Source organism: Pelecanus crispus, chromosome 6, assembly GCF_030463565.1.
Source record: "Pelecanus crispus isolate bPelCri1 chromosome 6, bPelCri1.pri, whole genome shotgun sequence".
Taxonomy (NCBI): domain Eukaryota; kingdom Metazoa; phylum Chordata; class Aves; order Pelecaniformes; family Pelecanidae; genus Pelecanus; species Pelecanus crispus.
In genome coordinates, this window is record NC_134648.1 from 62,866,179 (window position 1) to 62,882,668 (window position 16,490).

The window sequence follows — 16,490 nt, forward strand, 5'->3', positions numbered from 1 at the left end:
TTTTCCTCAGCTCTGTAATTGAAAATTGCTAAAGCAGGTCATTTGAAGTATGTGTAGTATCTTGGGAACTATAACTTAGTGATCATAAATTTGCATTGCAAATGCATGTATAGCTCCTTAACTGGCATAAATTTTCAATCTGAACCACCTATTAACTATACCACAACTCTGACCCACCCTGTAATCACCACCGGCCTAGTATCTGTTCATTTGAAGCTCCATTTTCTTCTAGTTTTTGTCCTCTGTTCCCTTCTTCTGTATGCTTTTGGTTTTATGTAAAGAAACAAATAGTGAGTTCTTTCTACTTCTCATTCATTCTTCTGCAGTGAGGAAATACTGACAAACCCATACAGAAATGATGAAAGTGATGAAAGAATCAGCTAAAACATACCAAGGGAAAATGCAAGAACAAGGAAAACTGTGGAAGGTGGAAGAAACATCAAGAATGCATGAAAGAGAGATGTCACCTATTCTTTTCAAATTGAATAATGCTATACCTGCCTTTTTTAAAAAAGCTTTCAGATAAATATGACTGGTAATTTTACACTATTCACAGTAGGTATAGCTATTAAGCTTAAGCAGAAGTACAAATTTTGAAGAAATTAAAGGCAACACTGTTTGGAATGTTTACCATCAGCAGGTAAGGTTATCAAGCTCCTGAGTATACAAATACAAAATTATTTAAGTTATGGCCAGATACTGCAGTCAGAGAGATTGAAAAGCAAAACTTTAATCAAGCTGAAAGATTTAAGATGTTTCAGTGAAGTAGTTAAAAAGATGTACGTAAGCATTAAGTCATTAAAATGACTTAAGCCTCTTAATCTTCTCAAAAGCAGATTAGGCTAAATTTAAACAAAACATGACATGAAGTCCAATTTTGGTTTTATACACTATGTATCTGTGGTACAGAATTCAGTATGTACAGTTCTGAAAACTGATTTTTGTAATATAGGTTCCTAGAGTCTCCACAACACTAGCTATGGAGTTACTTTAACAGCTATCTGCAAAAACCATGAATGACCCATCCTAGTAATACATACGTTACTTCTAAGTTTTCAGGAAAAAGGAAAACTCTTTGAAGTCAGCTGAATGTTTGTTTATGCTCATATTAACTCCTGCCACAGTGCATGATTTCATTATTCCCTTTAAATTCTGAGATTTTCATAAGCTCAAATGGCAGATGAGGGCCCATGTAGGATCAATTTTCTCATACAATATGGGCATGTTATTACTTACTCCTTTGCAAAATTTGTGACTAAAGGAAGAGCTTTTCAGAATAATTCTTTAGCTCTACTGAATATGAAGGACAAAAAAAGATAGTTGCCAATAATGTACTTTTTAAAAACCTCTGCAAACATTTTGCGTGGTGTTTTAATAACAATACAGCTTTTGCTTTTAAACCTCGCAGAACTAAGAATGCTCTAAAAAAATGTAATGTTTTAAAAGGAACTTTTTGTACCCTTAATTATTGCACCACAAGTTGACAAAAAGCTGAGAATTAAGTCCTCACACTTGGCATACTATTAAATGACATTTTAAAAGTAAATGGAATTATTTCAACAGTTCTAGTCAAAAAAGTTATCATTAGAAAAAAAAGAGGCTTGTGCTATTGTAAGAAATGTTGGCTAATTGTATTAAGTTTAGTTATAGAAATTTGCTCTTTTTCAAAGTACTACTGAAAAAGTTTAATGTGGAACTTGAAAGAACTGTAGAAAAGAAAAAATGCTTATTCTAAAAATTAGGTTAACAATACACTCCAGCATACTTTGTCGAACATGTTTAATTCCTTCTTGCTCAATGGGTTTATTCTTTCCCTAATTACAGCAGATAGATCAGGTACAGTTTTAGAATTAACTTCCCTATGGTTGTAACTTGCTTCTATAGTAAAGATGATGAATGAACAAATTCATACTCCAAGAAGAGAAGAGGTCTTTAATGATGGCCAGCACCGGAGGACTCTGAAACAAAGACATGATTTAGACCGTTCAAACGGTAGAGCAAATCAGTTCAGGAATGTAGTTCAGAACGTAGAACAGACAACTGTACAGCTGAGCATAAGAATGGGCAGATTCAACTGACTGCCCCGTCAAATGAAACAAAACCCTCAAACTACATATGTAAACTTGGCCAATACTAAAAATCCCATTTTGCAGGTTTTTAAAGTGCTATTATAGGCAAAGGCAAACATCCATTCTTCCTCAGTTTTGGTGTGGTTCTTTAATTTAGAAAGTTTGTTTATGCTATTATCCTTAAGTCTGTTGGGCAGTGTTTTCACTAATTACACGTTTAAAAATGTAAATAATTTTTGCATATACAAATTCGACTGGGAGCAAATGGGCTACCTATCATGCTGCAGAAAGTTAACTGAGAGATAGCAGCTCATGAAAAATTAAAATTCCAACGTGATGTGAGAAGAAACTGTCCATAAATATCTAAACATTATAGAAGAGATAAAAAACGAATTCAAAATACAAGTTTAAACTTTAGTTTAAGCATGCAGATTCACAGATGTTTCTAGGTTATAAAACCATCAATACAACCAAAACTACGTATTTTTAAGTAGTCTTTACGCATTTTCTAAATCCATAACCTAAACCCCAAACTTATGTAAAATATGTTGAGCTAGTTTTTACTGCACTTATTAAAAAAAAATACAACAGGGTATTAGATATTTAATACTTACTATCTGCCACTGCTTTTTTTCCTGGAAAAAGAGAAAAAACAAGGTGAACAATGACAGTTTAAAAAAGTTTCCCATTTGTTTTTTGCAGATAAACTTTAATTAGATTATACTACTTCTGATTTGCTAATTTAGCTTGAACAAGATTTAAAAAGTGCACAACATGTACTTTCCACAGTACATGTCAGTAAACGTTATATTGATTTTTTAAAAAGTTTTTTGGTTTTAATTAACTAAGACTCCATGCATTTAGAAATTGTAGCCATCAAGACTCTACTGTAATTCAAAAGAAACGCATACAGAATGCTACTATTTTACATAATATATGGATATATATACACACACAACATACGGATGTAAACTGAAGCGATAAGAATAGAGTTTGCTTTAAATTCTTCCTAAGTAAAATGGCTTATTTTACATTCCCATTGTAACTGTTCTCCTAAAATACTGATTCACAGTGATCAGACAAAAACAGATGGAAAAAATTCTTCATAAGGAAGACAGTCATCAGAGGCTGTGCAATCTCCAACCTTGGAAATACTCATCTGAATTACGAATAAGGCCGTAAGAAACCTTATCTAACTTTGATCTAACTACTTTAAGCAGTGTTTTGGACCAGGTGAACTCAAGAGGTTCCTTCCAATCCAAGTTATTCTACAACATACTTCTCTCTAAATATATGTATTATTTGCAAAACTGTTCCCCCAACTGCAGAAAGGGCTACAGCTATTAAAAGCTATTTTCGCTTTAGCATGCTTAGCATACAGTTGCCCCATATCAAGGTTTTGGCCCTCAAAACCCGACACCACCACATCTATTATCTAAATCGTAAATGCAAATAAAAGTAGCATGCCATGAACACAAACCTGAAATGGTCTGTCAGTTTTGAATTTTCCTTGAAATTAAAGAAGTTAAAGCAAAAGTTAAACTATTTTTTTCCCTCTCTGGCTGTTCAGCTAATTATATTTACTTAAGCTTGCAACTGTAGTGTAACAGTTTTGGACATGCTACAAGTTATTTGGACATAGCTAGAGAAATGTCGAGGTAACATCACTCAGTTGTTCCCACAGTTCCTTTCCCTGTCAAGTTTGTCTACAGTTCATAACATTTCATTGTTCATGACAGCTACTAAAGGTTTTGGCTTGGAATTTTTTCAGCATAGCCTAAATTGAAGAACAGGACCTTCAAGACACCATAATCTGTTGTACCCTTCTTCTTTGAGGAACCCGGCCTGCTCAAATTCATTATTTTTACATTAGATGTTCTGTTTCTTCCTGAGAAAATGATCCAATATCACCAAGTAACACACATTTTAATGTTCAGTGATATACCTCACATTTTGAGGTGCCTCAGCCCAAAATAAACTAAGTGCTTTAACTTTCACAAGTTCACATGGGAAAACCTTTTCAAGACTGTATTTTTTTCCAGATCTTGAGCAAAAACTCAAAACCATATGGATTCTTTAAAAAAAAAAAATCTAATCAAAGTAAGTTCTAGTTCAGAACAGTCTTAACATTCCCCTTCAGGACAAATCTACAGGAGAAGTGTCTGGCTGCACATTGCAAGTTAGATGTGTGTTTTTAAAACCAATTGCTATGTTACCTAATATTCATAATTTAGGCACAGTTACACTGGTACGTGAGCGTTTTTGTTAGTGTAACCTTCTATACTGAGCATGTTAAAACTCCTAAATTTTTATGGCAAAGACCTGGCCTACAAGTAAGAATGTTAATTTCTTATTTGCTGGATATTTTCAATGACTGATTTCTAACTGTTAAGGATATTCTCATCTAAAAACCTTATCTATAAAGTAACAGCTAATGAAGACTATAATGGGTAACTTACCACCATATGAAATTTTGTAATAGACATAAGCTGTTAATGCTACACCAACCCATATTTCTTGATATACGGTAGTGAAGTAGAATTTCATGGCTCTCAATGACTTTGGAAGCATGGTCTGCACCATCTGAAAATTAGAAGAAGTTTTGCCATGGTGAGTTTTGCAACTGTATTCTTACCTGCTTTATTTTTAATATTTATACACATACATATTTATCTATATACATACTCCTGATATATATCAGAAGGAGTTTACAGATTAAAAAAAGTCCCCAAACATGCAAAAGTACTTATTCCAAAGCAAAGCAATGAAAATTCAGAGTTAAGATTACAATTTATGGGCTAGGACAATAAAAAATAATAAATTACAGGTGATGAAAGGGTTCAAAGATGACTCACTGGAGCATTTGCAGAGTAGCAATAACTAGGCTCCTCTCTCCCCATCAGTGACAGCTTTTTTTAATTGTTTCCAGATTCTCTCAGGAAGAAATCCTCTTTCCAGACAAGCTAGAGAGGCTCCTTCCTTACACTACCAAGTTAGTTTTCCTCCCTCCCCCCCAGCTGTCTCTCCCAGCATGGTAATTTCTACTCAAAATAGCAAAATAAATGTTAAGCTACTGAATTCATGCTTTATCATGAATATTTTACTTTCAAAATATGCCCCAAGAGCAAGAAGCCTATCAATGTTTTTTTTTTCCTTTCCACGCAGCTTTGTTAGACAAACAGAAAACTCTAAGATATAAGGCCTACCCTAACTCCCATACAACATATTAGTACACATTTGCACCACACTGCATTGAAATACATGTTCTGTTGTCTTACATACAGCATTTTGCCCCAATAAAGTCACTATTTATACTTCTTACAACCCAATTAAGTCAGCTATATACACATATGGACAGTATATGGTAAACCAAAGTCCCAGGACAGAAAAGCAAATTTAAACTTCTATGAGGTAAAGTTTATTTACTTATTTGCCATTACTAAATGTAAAGCATCCTTTGGCAAGCATCAAAGAGAAAAGGATGCAAGGGTAGCCAATGTCAAATCAACTGTCAAAAACAATCTAGGTGCTCATCAAAGAATGAAAGCATCATCATGGTAATGAATGTATAATTATAGACAAACTCACATTTATGTTTACCGGTTTATGCACAGACATTTCAATCAAATTTATTATTGTGGACAGATTTCCTGAAACAGTGTGCTTTCACCAGTACTATTAAGAACACTGCACCTCCCCCAAAGTTTCCAGTATTTCTCGTTTCAGATGAACAGTGCCACAGTAGCAGTCATTCTGCTATAGCAGAATATCAAGACATACTAACGAACAAGGAGACTGAATAGAAAGGAAGGAAAGGATTTTCCCACCGCTATAAAACACAGAGAATGAGCAATGCTATTTCCAATTAACACCCTGCTAAAACCCGGCAGAGACCTTTCCCCAAGGCCTCGGTGGACGCGACGTTGTTCAGGCCTTTTTTCTAAAATGCATCCGGAACAACGCTGAATTTCGCTTTCTCATTGACCTCCCCGCCACGACCCCGCCGCAGCCCGGGGAGCCCGCCGCCCGCCCGGGGCCTGGCCCACACCGCTCCTTCCGCACGGAGGGGGCGGGGGGGCAACGGCAGAACTCAGGCGCTGCTGACCGCCCCCCCTTTCCCAGGCTGAACCACAGCTGCCTCCCCAGGACACCCCAGCAACGGGCCGGGCTCGCCTGGGCCGACACCCACCGTGAGGGCCGGGAGCGGGCGGCTGCCAGCGAAGGTCACCGAACGGGGACGGGCTCCGCTGCCGCCGCAGGGGATGCCGGGAAAGGACGCGCCAACGAGCGAAGGGCTCGGCCCGAGAGGCGCCGCCGCGCCGCGCAGCGCCCCCTACGGCTGCGGAGGACGAGCGCGCCCTCCGACCCCCGCCTGCCGCCGGCCTGAGCTCGGTGCCGCCGCCACCGCTGCCGCCGCCCCTCGGGCCCGGGAGCGCCCGGGGCAAGCAGGCTGGCGCACAAGGCCTGGCCCGTCCCTGCGCCCCCTCAGCCGCTCCAGGGCCTCGCCCGGCCCGCACGGACACCCACACTCAGTCCCGGGGTTTTGCCCATTCTGCGCCTCACTCCCGCTTCCTGAGAAGGGAGCACAGCAAGTGTTCTGGGCAAGGAACAACGCCGGGAAAGACCCGTCGCGCGTCTTCATGTAGCGTGTCGCTGAGGGAATGGCTTGTCCTGGAGGACCGGGAGGCACCCGCTGGGTGACATTCAGGCGGGCTGAGGCGTCTGCGTGCCTGCGGGCCACTTCCTCCGGGCGACGGGAAGGGCAGGGCGACTGGGAGTCCAGAGCGGCTCTCGGCCATCGCTCTGTGGGCGTGAGGGGGAAACTGACTGCCCCGCGCCTCCTGTGCCTGAGAAGGCAGGGAGCCTTCGACCGGGAAGAGCACAGGAGGGAGCCGGCGACGACGCCGGCGGCCCGCCCTCCGCTGCGGCGGCAGAGCCAGGCGACGGGCCGCGCGGGTCACGTGACTGTGGGCGCGGGCGGGAAGAGGGGCGGGGCGGGGCGGGGCGGGCGCGCGCGGCGGGCGGGAGCCGCGGTGCGAGGCGCGGGCGGTGGGCCGCGTGCCGCCGCCATCATGCTGCGGAAACTCACCGTGGAGCAGATCAGCGACTGGTTCGCCATCGGCAAGGGCGTGACCGCCGTCGAGTTCTTGGGCGAGGAGGCGCAGGCCGGCGCCCTGCCCGCTCCCCCCTACTGCCCCCCGGGCCCCCTCGCCGCACGGGAGCCCTTAACGGCCGCGGGGTGAGTGCGGGGCCCGGGGCCTCCGCTCTTGGCGCTGGGGAGGTGCTGCTCACGCCCGGGGTGAAGGGCCACCTGCGAGGGCACCGGTGGCCCCCCCTCTCCTGTGCGTGTGCCCGTGGCCCCAGGTGTGCAGTGCGTTTCCCCAGGGTCCGGCTGCCCCCTCCGGCTGCCCCGCTCTGCGAGGGCTCGGGGTGCTGCGGTTGTTGGATTCCAGCCTGACACCCTCGGTAACGCTCGTGGCTGCAGTCCAGGTGTGGACTGGTGTGGTTTGGGGGGTTTAATCCTTCAGTTAGTTTCTGATTTGCTGCTTATCTCTATTGCCTTCATCATAACTAGACATGGTGCGCGTAGGATTTGCTTCTCTGAGGTGCTTTAGTGCTGTTGCGCAGCAAGCGCTGTTGAAAAACTGTGGAACAGTTAGAAAAGACCTGGTTTATTCTGATTCAGATGTGTAGCTTAGGAATTTTGGCAAGTGATAAATAAAATGAGATTCAGGTGCAAATTTACTTGCTCATTAGGGAATAATATTCTCACAGAGCATGTTTTTATGCATTTAATTATTAAATCAGCGAGCAACACTGCTGATTCGGGCTGATCTTTGTTTTCCCCTCATAGTCCCTTAACAGTATTACTGGCTTTTGTCATGTTGTTTTCAGTGCCTGGTCCTTGAATGTTGAATAATTATTTTACACTACATAAATTTTTTGACCAGTGGTATTTCAGGTATTATTTATAACTAAGCACTTTTATTTTGAATAGATTCATTCTTTGTTTATACCAAAGTTTGTAAGCAGATACGCTTTATAATAAGGAGGTGTTACCTATCCTATAATGAATTAAACTTGTCAACAAAGTTATGCTACAAATTTGTGAAAATTTCATTTCTTATCTGTTCTTCTTCCTTCTTCTAATGTTCCTCTCCAGCCAGCAATTTTCCAGCATTAAGATACTGATGTCACCTACAGCAGGTGTTCTCAGTTACTTCAGACGGAATCTTTGCTTCCCTACAGGAACTTTTGTTTTCTCTGAGCAGCAGTTAACAGTCTGTTTTCCTGTACCAACTAGTATGTGTTTTCTAACTAAACTGTGTGTGTTCATTGCTCTTGTGACCTATCTGAAGCTTTGAAGTTACCAGGGCAAAGCTAGTTCAAGGTATATTGGCATGTCACTCCTTGGATGCGCTTTACTCTCAGATGGCAGAGTTTACAGCCAAGGAGGAGAACTGTTACGTATATTTGCACAGCAGCCAGGTACATTTGGTTTACACTAGTGTCTGGATATTGGGGGGTGGGGAAGACTTTCCCCTGGATGCTGCCTAAACTGGAAGGTGTTGTGGCAGTGCATAGTAATCTTAGTATTTAGATCAGGTTTGGTTAGTGTATCCGTGGTGGCTATAGAAAAGTGTTTTGTATGCACTTTCATGTACTAAAGTCTTTTTCAAAATTAGCTGGAGGTACAGTCTAGAGTGAGTGTCTTACAGCAGTATGGGTTGCTGTGTTTCAGGAACTCTCTTAAAGGGTGTGCATTGGCTCCTGAGAAAGAATGAACCTTTCACCTAACATCTTAACAGCAGATATTCTGACAGTTGAGCAAAGACTGTTCAGGCTATCAGTTTCTGTCTTTGCTTCAAGGAAAGGACACAACTGGTATGTCAAAGTATCTATCCCATCTCATCCTTTAACGTGAAAGTGCTGCCATTAGCAAGCTCTGTATCTCTGACTGAGAACTACTGGGTCTTGTGCAAGTAGTTAAAAGTTTTCCAGAAGTGACTGGACAGAATTTTGTAGATTTTTAAGCTTATTTACTGTGAATGTAATGCCTAAACCCAGTATGCACGAGGTGTCTGGGACTTCTCAGTTCTTTATTTAGGTGCCAATTACATTTCTGTAGTGCTTGGGAAGGGTTTGACTAGAGATTCTTAAACCCAACTGAGGACTAAGCCACTGACATCTACTAAGTAACACAGAAGAAATTAGCAAGATTCATTAGGCCTTTTGTGCCTAGGCAGAGGCAAATCTTTTGGTTAAACAGATAGTTCTTTACACCCAAAAGGCTTAGCAGATACCCTTATTGTGGGGTTTGACAGTTGCATTGAGAGAGAAGTTATTTTTGCAGTGGTTGTGTGGGGGTTGTGGTTTGTTTGGTTTTTCTTTCCAGTCTGAGGAGAGGGGATATGCATCCTAAATAGCCATTTATGTAGTGTGGACAGAATTAGATATGTATGAAATCTTTGAGCAGAGACAATAGGTGCGTGTATGTGCTGCTGCAAAATGAAAAGCTCTGTAAGAAGGTGTGTTTGCTTAGCTGTGTCTTATTTCCATACATGCTTCTGTTTCACAGTTCTGGGAATGTGCTTGCATCTGGAGAGTTTTTGTAAACTTGAAGAATCTTTAAAAGGTTTAGATTCAAGTAGGAAATGCTTAGATTTTATTCACTGGCTCTTAAAGAGTTTGAAGAGCTGAAAACAGAAGAATTTCTCTCTGTTGAGGCTGTTTGTAGCATAACAGTCTATTTTAATACTAACTTCAGCTCTTGACTTCTTCCTTGGGAAAATCAAAACCAAAATTACTTCAAATTCTTCAATATTTCAAGCCAGATATATTATTATTGAGGGAGACTGTCTTCCTACTTCTTTTGTCTAAGTTTGTATGTAAGAATGTGTAGGATTAATACCAAATTGGTAACGGTAATGACAGGTGTGTTATTGCACACAAGTGTGTGTAATAACTAATATTTTACAAAAATGTTACTGAGACTGTCCAATGGGATCTAAAAGCCTCACAGCTCCCTTAAGAAGAGATGCAGAATGTGTTCTCTTCTTTTACCAATGATGCCTCATTTTCCAAGGCTTTTAAGATTATCTTGTTCTCTGAACTACCTCTAGAATAGCAATATTAGTAATTGAGCTTGTTAGGGAAAGATAATAGTTCTCAGAAATTGTGGTTGGAATTTTGATCCTTAAATAGCTCTTTGATTAACTTTTTAATTCCTCTGATTATTTTCAACTGAATGAAAAGAAATTTAGACCCTTAATTCCTTCCTTGTTATCAAAACAATTGTGGTTCACGTTAAAACACTTAAAGGCTTAAGTGTGGAAAAGATGGTTATTCTCTCTTTGATTTCTTGTATTTCATAGGTGTAGCTTTCACCAAGTTTAGCCCTTTTTTATAGCCAGCTTATTTGGCTAAAAACATTGCACTCTGTTCTGCCTGACACCTGTGCAGGTGGGAGACATTGCTGCCCTTTGAAATTATTACCGCTTGCTTTTCTGTCACCGGAGTGGTTTGTGTCAGCTGCCTGCCTGTGTCAGAAATATCACCTGTGTTAATGTAAAGAACTATAGTTTCAGATCACCTCATGCAAATCATGTAGGCCATAAATAAAAGTGCTTAAAGAAACAGTTGAGTTTTCACACAGTAATCTTCAGCGGGGAAATGATGGCTGGCCTACAGCATGTTACTGCTATCTGATATAGCTGAAATCTAAGTGCAAGCTAAATTCCAGAAAACAGCTTGTCTTAGCTGGCGGACTGAGGTACGGATTCTCTTAGTAGCATGTTGTGGTAAACCTAGCCGATTTCTTTAAAACGTGTTTAACTTTTTTAGTTTGTCTTCTTGCTCTTACACCTTTGCTTTTTCTGTGCTTTTCTCTGCTTTTTAACTAGAGAGAATGTACATAATGCTTTCATTAGATGAAAGTGCTCGTGTTCCATAAAATTACTTCTCATTTCTGTTTTTGAAAAAATGGATGAAGTGTGGTCTTAGCGGATGGCATTTTCTCAGCCTTTGGATAATTTTTTTTCTGTGCCCTCTCCAGTTCCCATTTTGGTTTCTCCCTCTCCTTTCCTCTCTGAGCGTGGACATTGGAACTGGATGCAGTAGCCTGGTATCAGTTTCATCAATAAAACATGCATATAAAAGTAGGTAAGCCTTTTTGTGCATTTCCCTAGCATTGCATTGGGATTTAACATTGAATTGGCTATGATGCTTAGATAATTTTTTTTTTAACTTTTATTCAGTGACTGCCTTTTAGCATATGTTGATGGTCCTTGTTTCTGGACTTAGAAGACTGCATTTGCTTATACTAAAGTGAAATTTGTGAAGAATGGTTAAGTTGTATCGGTGGTCATCTTGTGGGTTTGGTTTTGTTTTCTTTTCCCTACCTGTTTTTGATGATCATAAAGGTACGTGGACCTTGCATGTTCACTGGCCTACCATTTTCTATAAACTAAAATTTGGAAGCTAAATTTTCAGGGCTTTATTCACCTATTTTCTAATAGAAAGCTGTGAAGGTACAGTTTTAAGAAACTAATTTATGTGAATTACCGTTGCAGGAATCTTGCACATTTGACCAAATAAAAACTATTTTCTGAAACCAGCGTTGTGGACATTAATTCTCAATGTAATATTAATTCTGCTAATGCCTTTCATGTGCTCAGTACCTCTTACCTTCTTTCTTACGGAAAAGGTACTTGAAGTTTAAGTCTTTGGGGAGCTTTATCAGTGAGGAAAAAACTTTTTTTCAAACCATCCTGCCCTCATGCAGGGATCCATGTCTGGACTGTTTAGAACTGCATGAAAAGAATCTGATACTCTTTATTCTGCTTCAGTAGGGCAGAGTAAGTAGAGAGCAACACTTTTGTTATTTATCCACAAACCGACAGCTGCACAAAAGGAGGGCAAAGAGTTTATACCAGCTTTGAGTGCAGATATAATGAGCTTGCACATGCTTGTGAAGTTTTGTGTGTTTAGTTTATGGAAAGCGCAGGGACTGGTTACTTCTGGTGTTGAGCTGCAATTTTTTATTATTCTAAGCCTGTAGGAACTGATTTACTCCTCTAGTGCTTTGTCAGTTAGGTATATGCAAGAGTTACGATTGTTTCACCTTCTGCGTATATTATATGTTCCACTACCCTGCATGAAATGTTCTCTAGATTGTAAGTTTTCCAAAGGTTTCTTAAAATAGTATTTTTATCTTTTATGAAAATACTGTGCCATTTGTTTCACCCAATTTATGTTGCATTATTAGTAAATTCTTTCTTGGGTGGGGGATATAGCTGTGGAGCATAAGGAAATACCTTTCAGTTGTATGTTACCAACTTCAGGAAATCTGAATATCATCTTCAGTATGTTTGAAGAAAATACCAGAGGAAGCAGTTTTCCTCTGTGTTTGCAAAATAGTGCATTTTGTGAATTGGGCCATGTGAGTCTTGCCCGTTTTTTTTTATATGATGTGGCAGACAGATTAAAAGCAAATCTGGAGATGAAGAGGTTACATAAAAGACATGTAAAAATTGTTTACATACGGTGATGGGAGCCCAATTGGAAATGTAGCAAACTGAGTTCTGGCATATGTTTTCATTGATTTTCTGCTCTAATTGTCTGCTGTGACTGTAACTGCTACATATCCAATCAGTCTTGTAAAACTTTATCATGAACCCACAATGATAGATGATAGCAACTGAAAAAAGTGAAATTTTGTTAAATTTAAAATGATCACCTCTTGCTTTGCAAGTGATCTGTTGACTCTTTTGCTATTCTAGGAAAGTACTGTCTGATTTGATCAAAATGTTTAGGTTTAATGTAGAGTCTGGGTTTCAGGATAACATCCAGTAAGTCAAATGAAGTACAACTATTTGAAATTAAATAATTGATTAATTTCTTAAAGAATAGAGAGCTAGTTGTTAAATGTCATTAAATATGCAATGTTTTCATTTAGTTGTCTACCTTCACAGTATTTCAGCATGTGCAGAGTACAGTTTGGAAAAAACATAGAAACAGTACATGCAGCCTGTTACAACTTCTGACATTGTTTTCATTTTAGAACTTATTCTTGAAATTAAGAAATAACTGTTCAGCTCCAAAAAGTATTATCAGTTTATTTGGTATAATTGCTATTACATTAAACCATTTATCTTACACAGTATAAAGTTCCCATAGAGCCTAAAAGCTATGTGGCAAATACAGAAGTTTTTGCCTATCACTTTGTGGATTGATGCTATTTCAAAACATGGAAAGCAGACTTTTCTTGTTTAAATACATCTAGCTGTATATGGCTAAAAAATAAAATGCTTCAGAGCTTTTTCAGAAAGATCTACATTTTTGGTTAAAAGGTGCCTTCAAACACAACATCTTTAAGGAACTGTGAAGGTAAGAGGAGAGTTCATATTTAAAGTTTGTATACTGCATACTAGCTATAATCAAGGATTTTAATTTCTGAGCTTGGAAAAAGGGGACAATGTCACATTTCTTATTCCTATGTTTGTGAATGGCAATCACAAGAAAGGAATGCAAACAGCTGCATAGCTTTTTGAAAGAAACACAAACAACTTAACTTGATGGGTAGTAATAGGGTAGATTCCAGATTCTATGAGAGACGGTGGGAAACATGCTTCGTGTGTTTTTGTCGACATAACTTGAAACCGTGGGGATTTCGTCTCTGTCCGATTTGTTAGAACTGTCTCCACGCAGGCTGAAATGTTCAGAGCAATTTGTATTCCATGCATCTACCAGTTGGTCTTGTTGGTTTTCTCTCTCAATGGTAGTAAGAAAATCTTTTAAAACTTGCTTGAATATGTAGACTATTTCCCAAGGTAAAACATCATTTTCTGCCAAAACTTCACGAAATCTAGAAACAAACAAAGATTGAAATCTAATCATCAGCACTGAAAACTCTTCTGTTTCCTTTCTGCTCTTTTGAGGGGAGGGGAAGGAGGAGGAAATGACTGCATTCTGGTGTCATTTATTTTTTGCTGCCACGTTTCCCCACACACCTCCCCAAAAAGATTGTAAGAGGAAAAGAGCTCTAACAATGCGCTGGATGTGGTCCAGCTATTATAAAGGTTGAAAGCTATTGTTATTGGGTATGCTTTTGTTTGGTTTTTTTGTGGTTGGTTTGGGGTTTTTTGGGTTTTGTGATTGGTTTGGGTGGGGGTTTTTTTTGCGCATCTGGGTAACTTGATTTAAACTGACTTTAGCCTTAGGTATATTCTGGGTTTTAAAAGGCACGTAGGCTTGTTCTGTCATTTCTGCGTGTCCATAGAAAATGTATTTAAAATGCAGGCATAGGAGAATTTTTCTTTCTAAAGTGGGTGGGGGTGGTGTGTGTTTGTTTTTAAAAAAATTGGATTTTTTTTTTTGACACTGATTTGCTACTTTCAGAAGCTTTCAGGTATTTGGGGTTTCTGCGTAACACTGCATTGCATTAGTGCTTTAATTTGATTTTTGGTTATTGGGTTACTATTTAATATACATATTGTGGATAAATAACAGCAAAAACTGAAAGTATGGGAAAGTCACATGTTTAAGCATGTGAGACTTCCCTTGTTTTGGATTAGACAAGGAAAATCCTGATTAAAAACTTCATTCAAGTACAACGTGTTAAAGATGTAATTTCTAAAACATCTGTAAAAATGTGTGCCAGTTGCTGGTCGTTGTTACTTTGGCAGAAAGAGCCAAATATAAGCTTGGATTAGGTAGAAGAAACATTTTACTTGTGATAGAGTATTCAGAGTTTAGAGAAGTATGAAACAATTACCTGCTGAGAACAGTTCCTGTTTGGCAAGGCTGGATTTGCGAACACAGAACTTCGAGCTGCCGTTGCTCAGTAGCTGGAATTGTTGCTTGAGGGTTTTGGTAGTTTTTCAGCCAGTTGTAATCCATGCCAGTCTTCTGGACTTTTTGTTCATTTTCAATCTCTTGCACTAATCTTTCACGCTCTTTCAGGTGCCATTTCAATTCCCTCAGTAGGGTTTTTGTAACTACTTCTGATCCAGGATATCTTGTGGGTTTGTAGGAATCATTTTTTGACCATTTCATCCAGCCAAAAAGTGGCATTTTTAAGCTGTGAGGGGAGAGGGGAAAAAAAAAATTGCTTATTTCTGTCTGACTGATAGTATTTATACCTATAAGCTTCCTTCTTAGCAGCTGAATGTTTAAAGGGAAACTATTAATTAATAGAGTCTACAGTATTTTGCAGTACAATATAAGTAGTATTAACAATAATTGCCAAGCCATAATTAAATCTGACAAGGCTTACATTTTATAATATTTTCTGTCTGTTTTCTGAATTAGCATAACTATATGACATTTACAGCATTTGAAAGTGCGTATCTATCATCTTGGAAATACTTCATTTTTTATCCTGATAGTTTATATGATTTAGGGTGGGGTGGGAAACAAACAAAAAAAACCCAAGCCAAAACCAACCAACCAACCAACCAAAAACCCCAAAACCCCCCAACCCAAACAAACAAGAACTGCCCCCCCCCCCAAAAAAAAAAAAAACAACAAAAAAAACCCCAACAAAACACAAAGCCCCAAACCTCCAAAATCGGAATTAACCCGTACATTTAGAAAGTTAAGTGCTGGAATTCCAAGTTGTCTGTTTATAAAACTTCTGTATAAATTTTTATTTTAAATAAATTCTTGTTTATATAATCAGGGAACAGGAATGTGGTGGAATAGGCTTTTAAATTGCAGTTTTTTACAAATCATGCAGTCACAAGCATACTAATTGAAATAAAATGACATAAATTACCTTTGCAGTTATCTGTGAACAGTGTTGTTTCAGGTGAGTTTGCTTGAAGCTCTCTTATTCTAGCATATCCTGTTTCCAGGCTGTTACTACTGCTGGAAGAAAACAACGGTTTTTTTCTTTTTTCTTTTCTTTTTTTCTTTTTTTTTTTTTCATTTACTCAAACTGTGCTTAGAAAAATGACTTTCTGTGCTGAATATGACAGTTTAAGCTGCTTTTAAGGTTCTTTTTCATCCTCTGTACCAGAGAGAAGTAGTAATCCATTTAACCTAACATGGTCTCTCAAATACTTTCTACAAAGTCCATTAAGATCTCCTACCTTTGAATTGAGTTCTGCCGATGGCAGCAATTTAAAAAAAGATGGTAACAATTTCAAATGCTTGTTGCTAAATCCATCCAAAGGTATTGTTGGTGGTGAGATGAATAATGATAGTCTGAAGCAACTACAGACGTGCTTCTAGCTAAAGTTAAGGCTGTCGTATGATGTGATGTTTGGCTGTGCATAGCTGTAGGTCACAGTTTAGAGCTGTATTTTCATGCCTGTAGAGTGCTAAAAATAACTATGTTGCTTTTATCATCAAACTAAACTTTCAGGCCATTGAGATGCTGGAAGACTTTTCTCCCATTAGAGGGGGATCAGGCTGTTC

General features: G+C 39.2%; 3 protein-coding genes across 4 annotated transcripts in view; 1 reads left to right on the forward strand and 2 right to left on the reverse strand.

Annotated features, from left to right (window-relative positions):
• Positions 1–1,272: 1,272 nt before the first annotated feature.
• Positions 1,273–6,310, reverse strand: ATP5MJ (ATP synthase membrane subunit j). Of its 2 annotated transcripts, none has more exons than XM_075712851.1 (4): positions 6,259–6,310; positions 4,529–4,652; positions 2,684–2,704; positions 1,273–1,958 (listed from the first exon to the last, which is right to left on the reverse strand). In XM_075712851.1, the coding sequence occupies exons 2-4, from the start codon at positions 4,650–4,652 to the stop codon at positions 1,933–1,935; spliced, it is 171 nt and encodes a 56-aa protein (XP_075568966.1). In that variant the 5' UTR covers positions 6,259–6,310; the 3' UTR covers positions 1,273–1,932. The 2 variants fall into 2 exon arrangements, with proteins under 2 accessions (XP_075568966.1, XP_075568965.1); XM_075712850.1 differs by lacking the exon at positions 6,259–6,310 and adding an exon at positions 5,670–5,767.
• Positions 6,311–7,141: 831 nt separating this feature from the next.
• LOC142593814 (ATP-dependent RNA helicase TDRD9-like) overlaps positions 7,142–16,490 on the forward strand; it is an 88,750-nt gene continuing 79,401 nt past the window's right edge. The window contains exon 1 of the mRNA XM_075713057.1: positions 7,142–7,308. Within this exon, the coding sequence (XP_075569172.1) occupies positions 7,142–7,308 (167 nt within the window). The remainder of the gene's footprint in view (positions 7,309–16,490) is intronic.
• Positions 13,638–15,143, reverse strand: LOC142592846 (protein RD3-like). Its single transcript, XM_009493315.2, has 2 exons — positions 14,845–15,143; positions 13,638–13,935 (listed from the first exon to the last, which is right to left on the reverse strand). Exons 1-2 carry the CDS (start codon positions 15,141–15,143, stop codon positions 13,638–13,640), a joined length of 597 nt encoding a protein of 198 aa, XP_009491590.1.

Coding starts and splice junctions, on each gene's coding strand:
- LOC142592846 (XM_009493315.2), bottom strand. CDS start 15,143: ATGCCACTTTTTGGCTGGATGAAATGGTCAAAAAATGATTCCTACAAA. Junction 13,936..14,844: donor ACAGGAACTGTTCTCAGCAG/GTAATTGTTTCA, acceptor GTTTGTTTCTAG/ATTTCGTGAAGTTTTGGCAG.
- ATP5MJ (XM_075712850.1), bottom strand. Junction 2,705..4,528: donor TTACAAAATTTCATATGGTG/GTAAGTTACCCA, acceptor CTCTTTTTCCAG/GAAAAAAAGCAGTGGCAGAT. Junction 1,959..2,683: donor AAAAAAAGCAGTGGCAGATA/GTAAGTATTAAA, acceptor TCTTTGTTTCAG/AGTCCTCCGGTGCTGGCCAT.